Source organism: Amphiura filiformis, chromosome 1 (genome assembly GCF_039555335.1).
Source record: "Amphiura filiformis chromosome 1, Afil_fr2py, whole genome shotgun sequence".
Taxonomy (NCBI): Eukaryota; Metazoa; Echinodermata; class Ophiuroidea; order Amphilepidida; family Amphiuridae; genus Amphiura; species Amphiura filiformis.
In genome coordinates, this window is record NC_092628.1 from 20931142 (window position 1) to 20945866 (window position 14725).

At 35.5% G+C, this 14725-nt stretch overlaps 1 protein-coding gene across 1 annotated transcript in view; it reads right to left on the bottom strand.

The window, feature by feature from the left end:
- Window positions 1-14725, bottom strand: part of LOC140168023 (protein patched homolog 1-like) — a 75794-nt gene that overhangs the window by 22334 nt on the left and 38735 nt on the right. Inside the window, 7 exon segments of the mRNA XM_072191361.1 lie at window positions 11366-11458; window positions 11852-12010; window positions 12639-12770; window positions 13130-13277; window positions 13619-13740; window positions 13924-14016; window positions 14396-14510. Of these exon segments, the coding sequence (XP_072047462.1) occupies window positions 11366-11458; window positions 11852-12010; window positions 12639-12770; window positions 13130-13277; window positions 13619-13740; window positions 13924-14016; window positions 14396-14510 (862 nt within the window).

A 14725-nucleotide genomic window follows, 5' to 3' on the forward strand; every position in this document is an offset into this window, starting at 1 on the left:
AAACTATCTATCTGGCCTTCAATATCCTTCATAACAAGCACATAATCCCTCAGTCTTAAAAAAAACTGATTGATCATTGATGTTTTAATCTACAGGTCCATCAATAGGCCTACATTAGGAATCCTGCATTTTACAATACATGAATGGATTCCCAGCAATTAATGCATTGTGTACTTGCCCAGCAAAACCCAATTAAAACATTCTGCATCCTTGCAATCATTCCAAATAAACAAGGTTAAAGAAAATATCTGTGCTTCTAAATTCATTATATTCCATTTGTCTTAACATGCCTAAAGAAAGAAAAGTCACTAATTTTTTTCATCTTGATGCCAAATAATTGGATTCGACCACCCAGCTAGCTGCGTCTATTTAGAATAGAGAAATAAATACCAGTCCTTCATCAAGGAGGGTATGCTTTGCACTTACATGCAAATTTAGCAAACACTTGAGACAAATGTGTAGTGTGACCTTATCATAAGGCATACAATCTATATAAATACATACAATTCTACGACTTTTGAATTTTTAAATGTTAAGAACTTTGGGATATTAAAATTATGTTCTTGTCCTCGTCTGCATGTCTTCTTGTAAAATTGTCAATGATTTAGACGAAAGGACATGATAAAATGTGACAACAATCAGACAGTTTGATTGAAGTAGGTCTAAAAAGAAAATCACATTTTGCTTTCATAGATGATATGATTTCAAATTTTGATTGGATACCTAATTGTCATTATTTCACTGAAATTAGCCTTTACTGGAGACATTTTGAAAATCAGCATTTTTTTCTTACAAGCTGTTAAAGAATGCTCCATTTTTGGTATTTTGGGCCAATTCATAACAGGCCTACGGAGGAGGGTACTAGAGAAATGTTAAAAACCGGTATTTTCTCCTAAAAACAAGTGAAAGAATCATTAATTTTTTGTATTTTTGGGCAGATTCATATTTATTATTTTTTTATGCTTTAATATTCATCATAAGGAAATTTCAGTAATTAGAAAGTTTTTCTTGCTGAAAATGTTAGAGAAAGTTGCAAATTGCAAAAATTGCCAATTAAAAAAAAGTTGCAAGCAGGCTACAGCCACTGTCTGTATGACACAAAAGATCTGTGATGTAAATCACATTCTGTTTATTATAGTAGGCATTTTTGGTTCTGATAAAAAAGAAAAGGATGGGTGGTGGGCAGCAAACTCTCTGGTATTCATGCTCAATTTACTGTGATTTTATTATACCTCCTGGAGTGGACTGGATAGATAACCAGATCATGAAACAAGGGAACCTGAATAATAAAGCAAAGACCAGATAGTGAGATACCTGCTAATCTACTCGACTTGTCCCATGCATAGATCCAACCGTTTGCAATTTTTTTTTCTGAAAGCGAGTGTTTTATCAACATTCGCTTGCCAACTTTCTTCAGCAGTTGCTTTACTGTTGGTAGGCCTACTGTATAGGCCTATGCCATAATTTTTGTGGTGCTTTTATTTTCGCATATTTTCATGATCAATCAAAAAGAAACCTGTTTCCAAGTTTAATACAATCATAGTTCCAGGGACTCACTAGGATCCACAACATGCACATCTAGCAGGGGCACAGTTCTTAAACCCCAATACATTTGTACATTCATTGAATGACCTTGGGTACAAAAACTCATACTCTGCAACTTAGAGATCAAATTTTGCACTATGATTATGTAAATGAGGTTATTGGACTATGCCATTGGGATGAGGCTATTGTGGTCAATCAAATATCATTGCTTCCACTCCCATCTACAGATCTAGGGTCCACCTTGTTTCTCAAAATAGAAAATATAATACCCTTGATGTCTATATTTATCCCAGCATCACACCTACCCCAGCATGTATAGCCCTTCCAGGTGTCAAAGACCTACCTAAAAAATCTGGTAGTAATTATCACAAAACGTGGTAAAAATATGAAATATGATTCTGCTTTATGACCAGGGGTTCTGTTTATACAATTTAGGATGGGCAGAGCAGGAAGTCTAATGTTTTTATGTTATGTAATACTGGGATTATGTTGCCATATAAATTATAAATTTATTCATGTTGTGTATGTGACATCAGCTTTTATAGTATTAAAATGTGTTTCTTTTCAAAGAAATGTGCAGACATATGTCTGTGGTATAGATATGGTGGTATTAAAATCAGCTTGAAAATATAATATTAATTGAAAACATGTGCCAACATGCTATGGCCAAGGAGAATCTGTTGAAATTTAATATTAAAGAAACCAGCCCTTTTGGAAAAGAATGACATTAAATTGTCATGAATACATTAATAGCTTTGTGAAACCATGGGTGAAACAGATCCAAGATACAGACCCCGGATGACAGAATGTCCAGTCCTATCAATAGATGATTGGTCAACTTGTGGAAAACTGCCTTTTGAATTCCTTGACCACAATACTGGGAAACTGAAAAATGGTTTTGAAATTGGTTTATTTCTACAGTTTGAAACAAAACGATCAACCAAACTTTGTTTCACATTACTTTGAAGACATGATAGCTCAACTAAGTCAAGTTCTCTTGTATCATCTCACTGGCTGTCTAGGGGGCAGGCAAAACTTACGCATGTGGAATACATAGTTGATAGAGCCTAAATTAAGTTAACCACCTAACTCCAACATGACCCACAAAACATCGGAGGTCAATGGAATGCGCTTAACAAGATGCTCATGTCTTGATGCAAAGTTCAATACTTTCCTATTGAGTCATGTACTGGTAGCATGTTGCATCCATTGGTGGGTACTAGAATTAGCACAATGTTGGAACGGTGGACTTCATTTGACCATTGCTGATGGCTATTTTGCCCATGGATATGAGGGTATTGCAAGCAAGTATTGCATCATTTTGTTCAACAGCTATAGCCATGTTATACTAGGCCCATGTATGCGGAATGCAATTCAAGATAATTTTGAATTATTCAAACTTAGGCCCTATTCAGTGATGATACATGTCATTATAGCGATTTAATAGTGATTTCATTGGTATCTTCCATCCATGGCAAAATAAAATACAAATACAAAATGTGCTATACTTAAAGCTACGCATATCTCATGTCGCATAGTTCAACCTGATGTCACCCGAATTAAATCTGAATTGAGGATGAATTTGAGCTATTAGTATGTAATGTGAGATGGGAAGATCAAAGGCATGTCCCCTAGTAGCCAGAACACCGTTGTTTAGCGCATCAAGGAATGACTGATGATGTTATCCCTATCTAGAGTGGACATATTTACTGGTGTTGGTAAATAATGCAGTGGCGTAACCACCCCCCAATTTGGAACCTGTGCCCTACCCACACCCACACACACACACATAAATGAGTTGTCCCCCCTGGCTATCCCCTTCATTGTGACAGTCTAGTTACGCCACTGAGATAAATGGAAAAGTGTTGAAAATTACTGGCATTTGAATTTGCAACATTAAAACATATTTCTTTGTAATCCATCGTTTTGCTTATTGCTGTATTACTTTGCCAGCTTCAATTTAAGAATTACTGTTAAATCTAAATCTTTCTTTACTTAAAAGGTGCCAGTTCGGGTAAAAAAAGTTTTGAAAATTGTTTCAATTGGATTTGATTAAATGAAAACTATAATAATTTACTCAGTGCAGAAATACTTTTTGTTTTGAAATTCTATAGGCCTTCTCTATTGCACTTTCAACTTGTGGCAAAGAAATGAAATTCAAACTGCCACTGATTTGATATGTTTGGTGTTATGTAGTATTTGTGGTTTTGGTGTGAAATTGAAGCTGCAAATGTGGTTTCAGATAACTGACAATATGACAACTTTATTCTTTGAATAGTGGAATCATTTTCAGTGCATCATTTTTATCAATGTGTAAGCCCAGTGTTCGAATTTAGGAAAAATAAATGGTTGTCCCACGGACAACCAGATTACAATTTCTGGTTGTCCGTCTAAGTTTCTGGTTGTCCGTAGGGCTACAAATGTGACTTTTGGCTAGATTTATGGTTGTCCGGCGGACAACCGAATCAGTATTTTTGGTTGTCCGGCGACTTTTTTAGTTGTCCCGGGCAACCGGACAACCAAAATTTCGAACGCTGTAGTAAGCCTATGTACTTATTTGAATGACTACGTCACAGGGCCTATATGGATTTCAAAAATGGTCAAATACCAACTAAATATTAAATATAATTAATTAAAATGGGTTTCAGGGAGCTGTCCTAGCGGTGTTTGCACTCAAAAATTGAGACAAATAAAGCTGACACACAAGAGGAATGGTATGGTTCTATGAAAGAGATCCCTAGGCTTGATATAAGGGGTGTCATTGCCATCCTATGTGCATGATTTTTCTTAGGAGGAAAAAATACCCACAACTTTGTTTTGGTATGGTATTATTAGCTCAACTCCAGAACTGCTAGACCTATGGAAAGATAAATGTAATTTTAAGAAGTACACTGCAGGTTTTTTTCCCCTCAATTAATAAAACCACTAACAAAGGGAAAAAACGGCTCCTGCCATGGATTTTTATTTCAATGCATCCATAAACATGCAAAATATATGAAACAGTAGGCTGTATAGTTACTTTAATACCTGCCGAAATTAAGCACCAGACAGATGGCACTCACTGGCCTTCCACCACAAAAAATAAAATTATTATTGAGCATTAAATTATTACCTGAAGATTTTCTTTTTCCCCTTCATTTTTTATTTACAATTATTTATTATCATTTATATTATTCAGAGACAAAAGTATGTTATTATAAGTACCTACTTACTGGTATGTTGTATTGAGGTGGGTGGTCTACATGAAGTAGGGCCTCTAACTAATGTATTTTGATAAAACATAGATCCTAAAAGGATCCATGGATGAAGTTAGGCACTCCACAGTCATTCTTATTCATTCAATCCAGAGTTGCCAACATTTTTCAGCCCAAATCGTAGGTCAAATCATCAAAAAATCAATTACTTTTTCCCTTAACCATTGGTTTCTATGGGACAGTTTACTACCAAGAGTTCTGAGCACCAAAGAGTTCCGAGCGAAAAGTCACCCTATTTATATACCATTGGTTTCTATATGGTACACAAAACTACTGAAGTCACAGGCACTAATTGCGAAAAGTCAGGACAGAACACTGACAAGAGTCGCAGAGAAAATCTTCATAAGACACCCAATTGGGCCACCAAATTGCGGGTTTGGCAACCCTGATTCAATCTTCTTTCCTTTCAATGCATTTAGTAGAAGAACTTGTTGGGCAATTCAAAAGTCAAACAATAGATATTGTTTTGTTTTGGCTGTGCTCTTTTGAGAGAGAACACCCAGAAATACCAATATAAAAGATTAGAAAGGCCACAATAAAAGAAATCAAAATTGTTGGGGTGTAATGCATTTTGGAATCAATAGTTTATAGAGCAATTTGGTGTTATGAAATGAATGAACTGTTTGGGTGTTATTTTGTTCCAACAGAATGGGTGTTATTTTCTATGAATTATTAAAATTATTAACCCCCTGTATGTGACCAGGGATATGTGACAATGCATTTTGAAATGAGGAAGCCTGTATAGCTGCTAGAAGAAGGGAAGCTTTACCTATGTAGGCCTAATGACAATATACTGAAAAGTGATATGAATTGTCAGAACAGTTTTTTCTTGTGGTTACTTGTATTTGCAATTACACAGTTACACATTAAAGACTATGGTAAAAATTAATTTTGCAGGCTTTCATATTTGCGGTTCTGAAAGTATCCACTAAAAGTGCAAAAAAAAAATCCTCACAAAAAATTTCCCGCTAGTAGTATAAAAGCCACAAAATGTTAAAGACGTTTTGATTTTTGGCAATTTCCTTACAGAACTGAATAAAAGATAGGAATTGTCTTTTAATGTTAGACCAAATAAAAATAGAAACCAGTTTCTCGCCCGGGTTCCTTCCCCCTCTTCCGCTTCCTCTTTTCAGGGTTTCCAAATTATTTGGGTTTTTCTAGTAAAATGTTCCAGAAGTGAACACATTGGCAATAAGATCTGCATCTGTCCAATTAACATTCTAAAGCAGGTTTGCACATGCCTCCTCTCCAAATTACACAACTGATAAAGATAAAATGACCATTTCGCATGGTAAAACAGAGAGGTCACTCCTTCCTTTTAATATTTAATATGCCTGGATGAGATTCTAGATTTTTTCCTGTAATAAACCTGACAATGATACTGGATACATTTTAATTTGTGTAATCAGTAAAATTGCATCACTAGCAGGACTATAATCCCCCTGAAGACTATCCATTAAATTCCATATCTCAGAGCTGTTTCCTTCTTTGTCTGGGCCACCATGATAAAACCCAGACTCGGGATCATCTCTTCTATATAATTTCATATAAAAATTATATCAGTAGGTAGAGGACCTGTTTTTTTCTTCTATGATCAACAATTTTATGGTCAACAGGCCTCTAACAACTTTTGGCTGGTATCAGGAAAAGGTTTTTATCATCACCAGGCCTCTAAACACACTATAGACCACAATGGCCTCATCCCAATGGCATAGTTCAATAACCTCAATGAAACACTGGGAGTGCAAAATTGGACCACAAGTTGCAGAGTATGAGTTTTTGTACTCAAATTTTCAAAGGTCTTTCAATGACTGTACAAATGTATTGGGGTTAAAGAACTGTGCCCTGATAGATGAGCATGTTGTGGATCCTAGTGACAGTAATCTTCCACTCTAGTCAAGCAGACATCAAGACTACACAGCACTTCAATTCAGCCTTGCATTCTCTGGCACCATCAAACAACCTTTTATCTGGGGTCTACACTTTTAAATGTTTTTATGTAAGAAAATGTAAGAGGCGTATTTTGTGTATTATTCAGTAGGCGTCAGTTTAGTGATGACTTTTGGGTAGGCAGATCTACTGATTAGGCATGCTCCATTTACCATTTTAGTGTTCAGACATTTCTAGAAACAATAACATCCCACACTGCATCACTTTATCATGTTTCTAATGTAACAACAAATTAGATATCCCAACTTTTGGTCATAGAGCAAACAACACATCCCAAGTTTGTTCCCAAAAAAATTTATGCTGGACACTAAGATATCTGAGCAAGGCTGAAAAATTGAGTAATCCAGGAAGAGGATGCACCTTTCCAAGAAATGTGGATATTTGGGAAAGAAGTTTTTAAGTTTATAAAATAGGTTACTGCTGAGGAGGATCTGACAATCTACTCATTGAATGAGCATTGTTTCCAGTCATGATTTAAGTTATGCATTTAGATAAAACCTTTTTCAATATTTCAGGAGCTCCAGAATTATGGAACATAAATGCGTACTTTTATACAAATGAAGAAGTGCTGCTAGAAGCATTCATGACTGTGTTGTTCAAGACTGTATGCATTTAATTCAACCATTGGCTGCAATGTAAATTTTTTTATATAGGCCTAGACCTTCATTTTGACGCAATTTTTATGTTGCTTTTTTGCACTTTGAAGAGTAAGGCAAATGCACATTAAATCTTAAGTTAAGGATAACATGTGTAGGTCTGCCAATATGATGCAATTTACAATGCATTGTGGGTATACTAAAATATCAAACTCCATTCACATCAAGTAAGACATAGGCATGAAGGACAAACTGATTTTGCCAGTCAATTATTGATAATTGGTGCTATTTGCAAATTGAAAAGAAAAGTTGCACCTTTAAGGTGCAACTAATACTTTATTTGGGAGTAGGTATGCTATAAATGCTTGTTAAGAGGGGGCCACAAGAAAGGAAGTGATTTTTAGCAAAAAAATTTTTTGAAAGCCAATCTTTCTACTTTTTTACTAGATTAAATTTTCTCTTTCATGATATTGATATTCTGTTAAAAAGCAGTATCTTTCTCTCTTCCTCACAATAAAGCAGTAACTTTCTCTCCTCCTCAGTTTGGAACATTCACCCTAATTATGAAATATAAAATTTCAAAATGACTGACACTGAGATTTCCAAGAGATTTCTGCCTATTTCACAAGCATGACATTTGAAATGGAGGACAACTCAAACACAAATATGCCACAAAATTGGTTAAAAATGTATGAATTTCTGTATTTTATACAATTTTTGCAGTGACCATTTTCATGTCGTCAGATGATAGTTCAAAAGTCACCTACTTGGGCTACTAAATGGCGGGTTTGGCAACCCTGTCCAACACCAGTGTCATCCATCAAGTGGACTAAACCAAAATCACATGTTCAACCTGGGAGTGGGGTTTTGTTTATGCATTAATTGTGTGTGTTTTTATAAATATTTGCCTGATTATGACATACACCATGACCATTATGTGTGGGGCAAGGGGACACTGACTTGGTATGGTGGGAGCTTATTAGCTGTTTATTATTTCAAAGTTTACAGCCCAGCAGGAAGTTTGGTACCTGCCTAACTCGCTGTAGTCTTTGTCGCAAAACTTAATGTTCGATACGTTGGGGAAACGGAAGAGTAACAGTGAGACGGATTGGTCTGCGACAAAGACTGCTGTAAGAAAGGTTCATGAAGGTGACAAAACTTTGATGCTATGCATGCAAATGGAAGACAATGAACAATTTGATGTTCCTATCAACTTTTTTAGCTAAAAGAAGTCGGAGAGCCCAATTTTAAAAAGCCACAAAATAGCTGTCATGATGCTTCTTGTATTGTGTAAGGCAACGTGTGCACAGTAAGTGATTGATAAAAACTGATAATTTAGTGTCTTTATTCAAGAACAATGATCTGTACCTGAAGACATTCAGAGTTTGATCTCGAGTCATTTCTTGAAGTGTTAATATAGACTAGCAAAATAAGCCAACAAAATAAAAATGCACCGCCTAGACTGTAGTAGAGTAAAAGTCCAAATTTTTGACCGATGTAATTTGAAGTGTTTTGCCAATTTGAAACTACTTTGCTTGTATTTAGATTCACAATTATGAGTTTTCATAGACCTATGCATAAAAGAACACATTCATGCATTTTGTTTCTGCGAAGGCCTCATAGAACACGAAAAGAGTGAACAATTTTATGTTGCGCCAAAAAATCCACTTTTACAGTAGATTTAGTCTGAATTGGGAAAGAAAACAAATGGTGAAATACCACACAGTTCTATTGGCACATTGCAGGTGCATCAATATACAAATCCAACCAGTAATATGCTCACACATTCCAAACTTGTTATCATTCAAATCACAGACTGACCCTTAAAGCTCACATCTCTAAACTTAACTCTCGGCAAGCGAATTGTCAAATTTTTCTCCGCAAAATGAATCAAAACTATAAAGGCTTGCTTGTAAATCATGTAAATCATATTTTTTAAATGAACGTTCATGCTAATTTCAATTAAGATTTAAAATGTTAAAGTTTTAAAACTTTTATTTTGCATATAAATGATATTAATAAAATAATAGTTAGTTAAAATTTTGATATTCTCTGTATAAAGCAGCAGAGTGTCCGAGTTCATCGAGATGCATTGAATCTATCATGTACCTTACTCCTCCCCTTATTTGAATGCATATTTCACACATGTTTCGAGCATTTTTATCAAAAACAATTTTTAATCAATATTTTTTTTAACTTAAAATGTTTTAGTTGCCTTTCTGCAAGCTTTTTGCCAAGAAAAGGTTAACACAAGCTCTGGAATGACCCCAGGTTAGGTTTGCTTAGTTAGAAGGGTCACAGCATCACTGGGTCCCAGTGTCATAACAAATCTTGTGTGGTCTACCAGCACTCTTAATTATTCCTTCTTCTCTACTTTGCATGTACTAGGCCAAGTTCATAAAATGATATGCACGCCTGCAACAGGGTTGCCAGTAATACCATCCCATCAGTGAACCATCACAAATTTTGCTCCAAACCATTGGTTTCTATGGGACAACTGCAAAGTTGCAGGAGGCAATGTCGAAAAGTCACCCAATTTCTTTCCTAACCATTGGTTTCTATGGGAGGGGAAATGGTAAAATCGTCAAAAAGTCACCCAATTGGGCTCTTACATTGTAAGTTAGGCAACCTTGTCATGTAATAGCAGTGTGGCTGACAAGTTCAAATTCACTATGCTCATTTTTAAGGACACAGTTCAATAATCCCAATATATTTGTACATTCACAGAATGACCTTTGAATGTGTTGAGGACACAAAACTTTTTCCACAACTTGAGGTCAATTTTAAGCAATGATTATTGATAGTCAAGAACTGTTCTTGCCCACAACTTCTTGGTTCATGTAAGTTTTGTGTCAAAACTTTTCCTGGTCATAAGTTTTGACCATGAAATATTTCCAAGAATAAACTAGATTCCAAAATTACCATTACAATATTGCCTGAAAATGGTCAGAATGCATGGAAATCTATACTGTGGCTCCTGTACCACAGAAGATCTGAACTTTTCTGATTTCATGATCTTCACTGTCATTTATATTGCTTGGTGTTCCAACCGTTTCAACACAAGCATTCTACACTGATATCAACAGAGAAAGACCCTGTTTTATTGAAGTAAATGATATCTAAATATGTTACAATTTTATGGAATTGTGTTCAACTTGTCCTGCCACCACCACTGGTTCAGGGACCACCACTGGGACATTTCTATACTCCAATCACAATAACTAGGCCTACAAATTCTAGTAGTTGTAGCAGTAGACCATCTGCTTTACCAATTGTATTGTTTCCATGTTACAGTCAACATACTTTAGGCAGTATCCAGTCCATGGTCTGAAGTCACACACTGGGTTTCCTTATGGTGCTGACCCTTGAATACTATTGCATGACACTTTTGCCCTCCTTTTACCTTGGCCTCTTTCATGCATGTATAATTATAGGCCTGGTTATCATGGTTATGGGAGTACATCACCAAATCCCTCCTAATGAGGGATGATTGTTGTACAAATTAAAACAAAGGACTAGATGACACAATTCACGGTCCGGGTCAAGTGCATCTTGGTCGTGATGGAAATGGTGAGACAGTATTCATACAGGCTGATGGTGTAACCATGAAAAGCCATGTCACTCATTTCTCAGAAGTTGATAATACTTTCACAATTCATAGGTAGGATCATAACTTCCAAATAGGCTAAATCCCATCTAGTTTACAAATGGGCCTATTTCATTGGGAAGTTTATTTAGTAGTGTGCTCCCTTATGTCAGCAATTGGGCCTTGCAAGTTGCATTGCACATAAAACTATATTTCAATGTTTACAAATATAAACAGCATTAGATTGTCTAGGCCTATGTCTAAACCTAATGAGGTTCCCTTTCACATCGCAACTTCTAATCACACAAAAACACACATTTCCACACTACTTAAACAGCGTAATTCAGATCAGACATTTATCTACACTGTGAATAAGTCAAAAGACTCCAACCTTAAATTGTACAAAATAAACAAGCAAACAAGTTTGTACTTACATTTAGAGGAATTTCTTTGGGAATTGAGGTAGATGAGTGTGCTAATAGGAACATGTCGTCCACGCCCACCCCTAAAGCAAGAAATGGAAGCACCTGCCGGGAGAAACATAACAAGAAGCAAAATTAGCGATGCAATGAATAAAGTTTGTTTAGAAAAATTTGATGAAATCTGTAAAAATGCAAATGTTATAAAATTACATCTACAATGAGAGTATTCACAACTACAAGTGCGTTTAAAATGCTGCAAGAACACGGCATATTGTCAAAGTACAAAGTTATTTATTTTTAAGTGCACATATTTCATATGTAACATTTTTAATGGTTTGCCTTTCTTTCCTTAGATAAATCTTAGTGTACAAAGATTTAAACTCCTAGCACTGTACAATGTGACTTTCAAACCATCCGTTTTTGTCAAGCGTCTAACGTAATGCTATGCAAATGTTAGCTATTGCGAGTGTGCAAATGCAGCAGTTTCTTGGTACCTACCTGAGTTGTTGAGGCATTAAAACTGATGCCTACCGCCGCACAGACCCCCAAACTGGCGGTCACTGCCCCTGCTACTAGTATGACCCCGAAGAACCCCACCCCACCCTGTGACTGGACCCCATTGTAGAACTTCACCATGGTTAGGCATGCATACACCACCTGTGGGAAAAAGAAGATCAATAAGACAAAATTAAGAATGATGCTTTATTAATGCAAAAATTAATTGAAGAAGCATATCAGTAAAAATAGCATCTGATAGAAAAGCCCAGACCTAGGATAATTACGATTTCATCAGTACTATTTGCAAACATATTATAGATTCTCGTGGCCATATCAGTCACTGACAGTACCTCGCAAGCTCTATATAAGATGCACCCATTTTGTTTAGCGTAATAATAACCCTGAACTTGAACAAAATGAGAATTCAAGTAGGCCAACACATTATTATTCCAGTGAAGTCCAGCTCCAAGAAACAACCGTGCTTGATCACTGATCTTGGAAAACTTGTTTGTTCAAGTAGGTAACTGCAAACCTGCCTTGCTAAAACATCCCTTTCAAAGATGGAAAGCGAGTACACTATTCATTAGATCACCTCAAGTTCGGTTGTGACATCAATGCCTTTTTGCAGTTTCCCTGCAAGCGTATCAACAAACCGCCATTGTATGTGTGCATGTACACCCTGCAAGATTAACTTTAAAAACGTATGCGATTCGATACTGCACCCAGTGGAAAAAGCACCTACGTCACTACCAAAACTGGCAGGGAACCAATGCATGAATCTACTTACCATAATGAAATATCCCATTGCAATATGCACCATGCTCATCTCAGAGAACTCCTGAAGAAGATCCTCTAATGATGCCGCACTGAATGCATTCACATCTTGAGTTGAGTTTGGGTAAGAGCTGTTTCTTACTGCCTGCAAAGATAGTAACATACACACAATGTGGTTGATAGACGGCGCTTTATAATCGTAAAATGAAATGATTGCAAAATTATACCATATTTACTCTGTCACGTTTCAAAATGAAGGCTGAACTGGATTTGATATACAACATTTTGTATGAAGTACAAAGTTATCATGAAGGCTAATCTGGATTTCAAATACAACATTTTTTATGAAGAAGTAAGATATCGTGAATACAAATGTGAAATTTTGTATGAAAATTATGCTATGAATGGTAGTTTGATCAAAAGAAGGGGAAAAAGTCTTCTGGTCAAAGACCCTTCAAGAAGGAAACTATCCACAACAAAAAGGTTTTGTTTCAATCAGCTTACCTCTGTAAATTTCCTTTCCCACTCATCGATGATGGCTTTGGCCCTCTCGGGTGTCCAGAGGATGTCGCTGACTTTGAAGTCATTCTTCCACAGTTCATACATTTCTTTTTGCCCATTGAGGAGAAGTAACGTTTGAAGGGCTTCAGCACTGGAAGACAAAAATTGAAACATTGTATATAATAAATTTCGTACTTTTTTGTACAAAATGTGTTCAAATTTGATCAACTGATGACTGTAAGTGGCCCTCCAGTTGTCTTCCAAAAGGTGAGCATCCTGTCACAGGAAAATCTTTGAATACTGAATCATTTAACTTGAATGTCTTCACTCTCCATCACATTCACCACTTCATATGGAATCCTAGAAGCAGGTCTGATGATTAAACCTCCACCTAAGCCTTGAATTTCATTAACTATTCATTTGAATTCATTAAATAGACAAACTAAAATTGAATTAATGAGCAAATAAGGAATCAAACCAAATCTGGCTTACCTCTGTAAGTGACCTGTTCTGTTTCTTTTGACCCCTCCTAGGATCAATTCCTCCGGCCACTTCATGTATGTAGATGCGTATCCAGCACATCCTCCATTCATTGCTGCAGCTATATCAGGAATCTGAAATCAATCAATCAATCAATCAATCAATAAGTCAATCAATCACTTAGTCAATCAAATCAGTCAGTAAAAGTTATTTTTTGACACAACTTTCTTAACAAATTGTCATTCTATTTAATCTTTTTATTTAATTTTTTCATTTGATTCAATCTTATATATTCTTAAAAATTATCTTCAACTTACCTTTCCACTTTCTTTATTTGGGGCCGAGTCGGGACACTCGGGATCAAATGGATTTAAACAAGGCTTATTTTGATATGCATGTCCTATGCCCGTCTGAAATGATAAAGAAAATAAGAAAAAGTTAAGTAAAAATCATAAGGATTATATTTGACACTAATTACTACAACATATTACAGTTTATGAAAACTTTCCTGCTTTTAATTATTAACATTCACTAACTTGTTACTCCACTTGAAAGATTGAAATACCAATTAATTGTGCTTGAAGTGTCACCAAACTTATTTGTGATCAATATTGTTGTTCAAGGATTGCAGTTTTAAATTTGTATGCAGGTTCTTCGGGAATGCAATACCCAATTGATCTATAATTTCTCAAATATAGTGAAACCCAAACATTTATGATTGACATTTCTGGCAAAGTATTATATTTATATTTATTTATAAAATGCTTCACAATTTCAATTACTACTTACTCTATTAAATATATCTTCTAATGCTTCTGGTGCTACATAATCACGGTATTTTTCAAAAACTGTTAACAATGCTTGCGGATCTAAATTTGTCCACCTTACTGGTTCCTCATAATCTCTGCAAAATAAAGTAAAAAAGATTGACAAAAATTAGATAAAAGATGACAAGGTTTACTTCAAAATGCTGTAATTACTAAGATGTCTATTATTCAAGTGAATCTTTGCAATTGAAAATACAGAACAAAATGTTTCTTCATATTACACAGTATACATTGGGATTAAGTTCAAAATATGCTGGGATATATAGAGTACAAAATTTAATTTGACATCTAC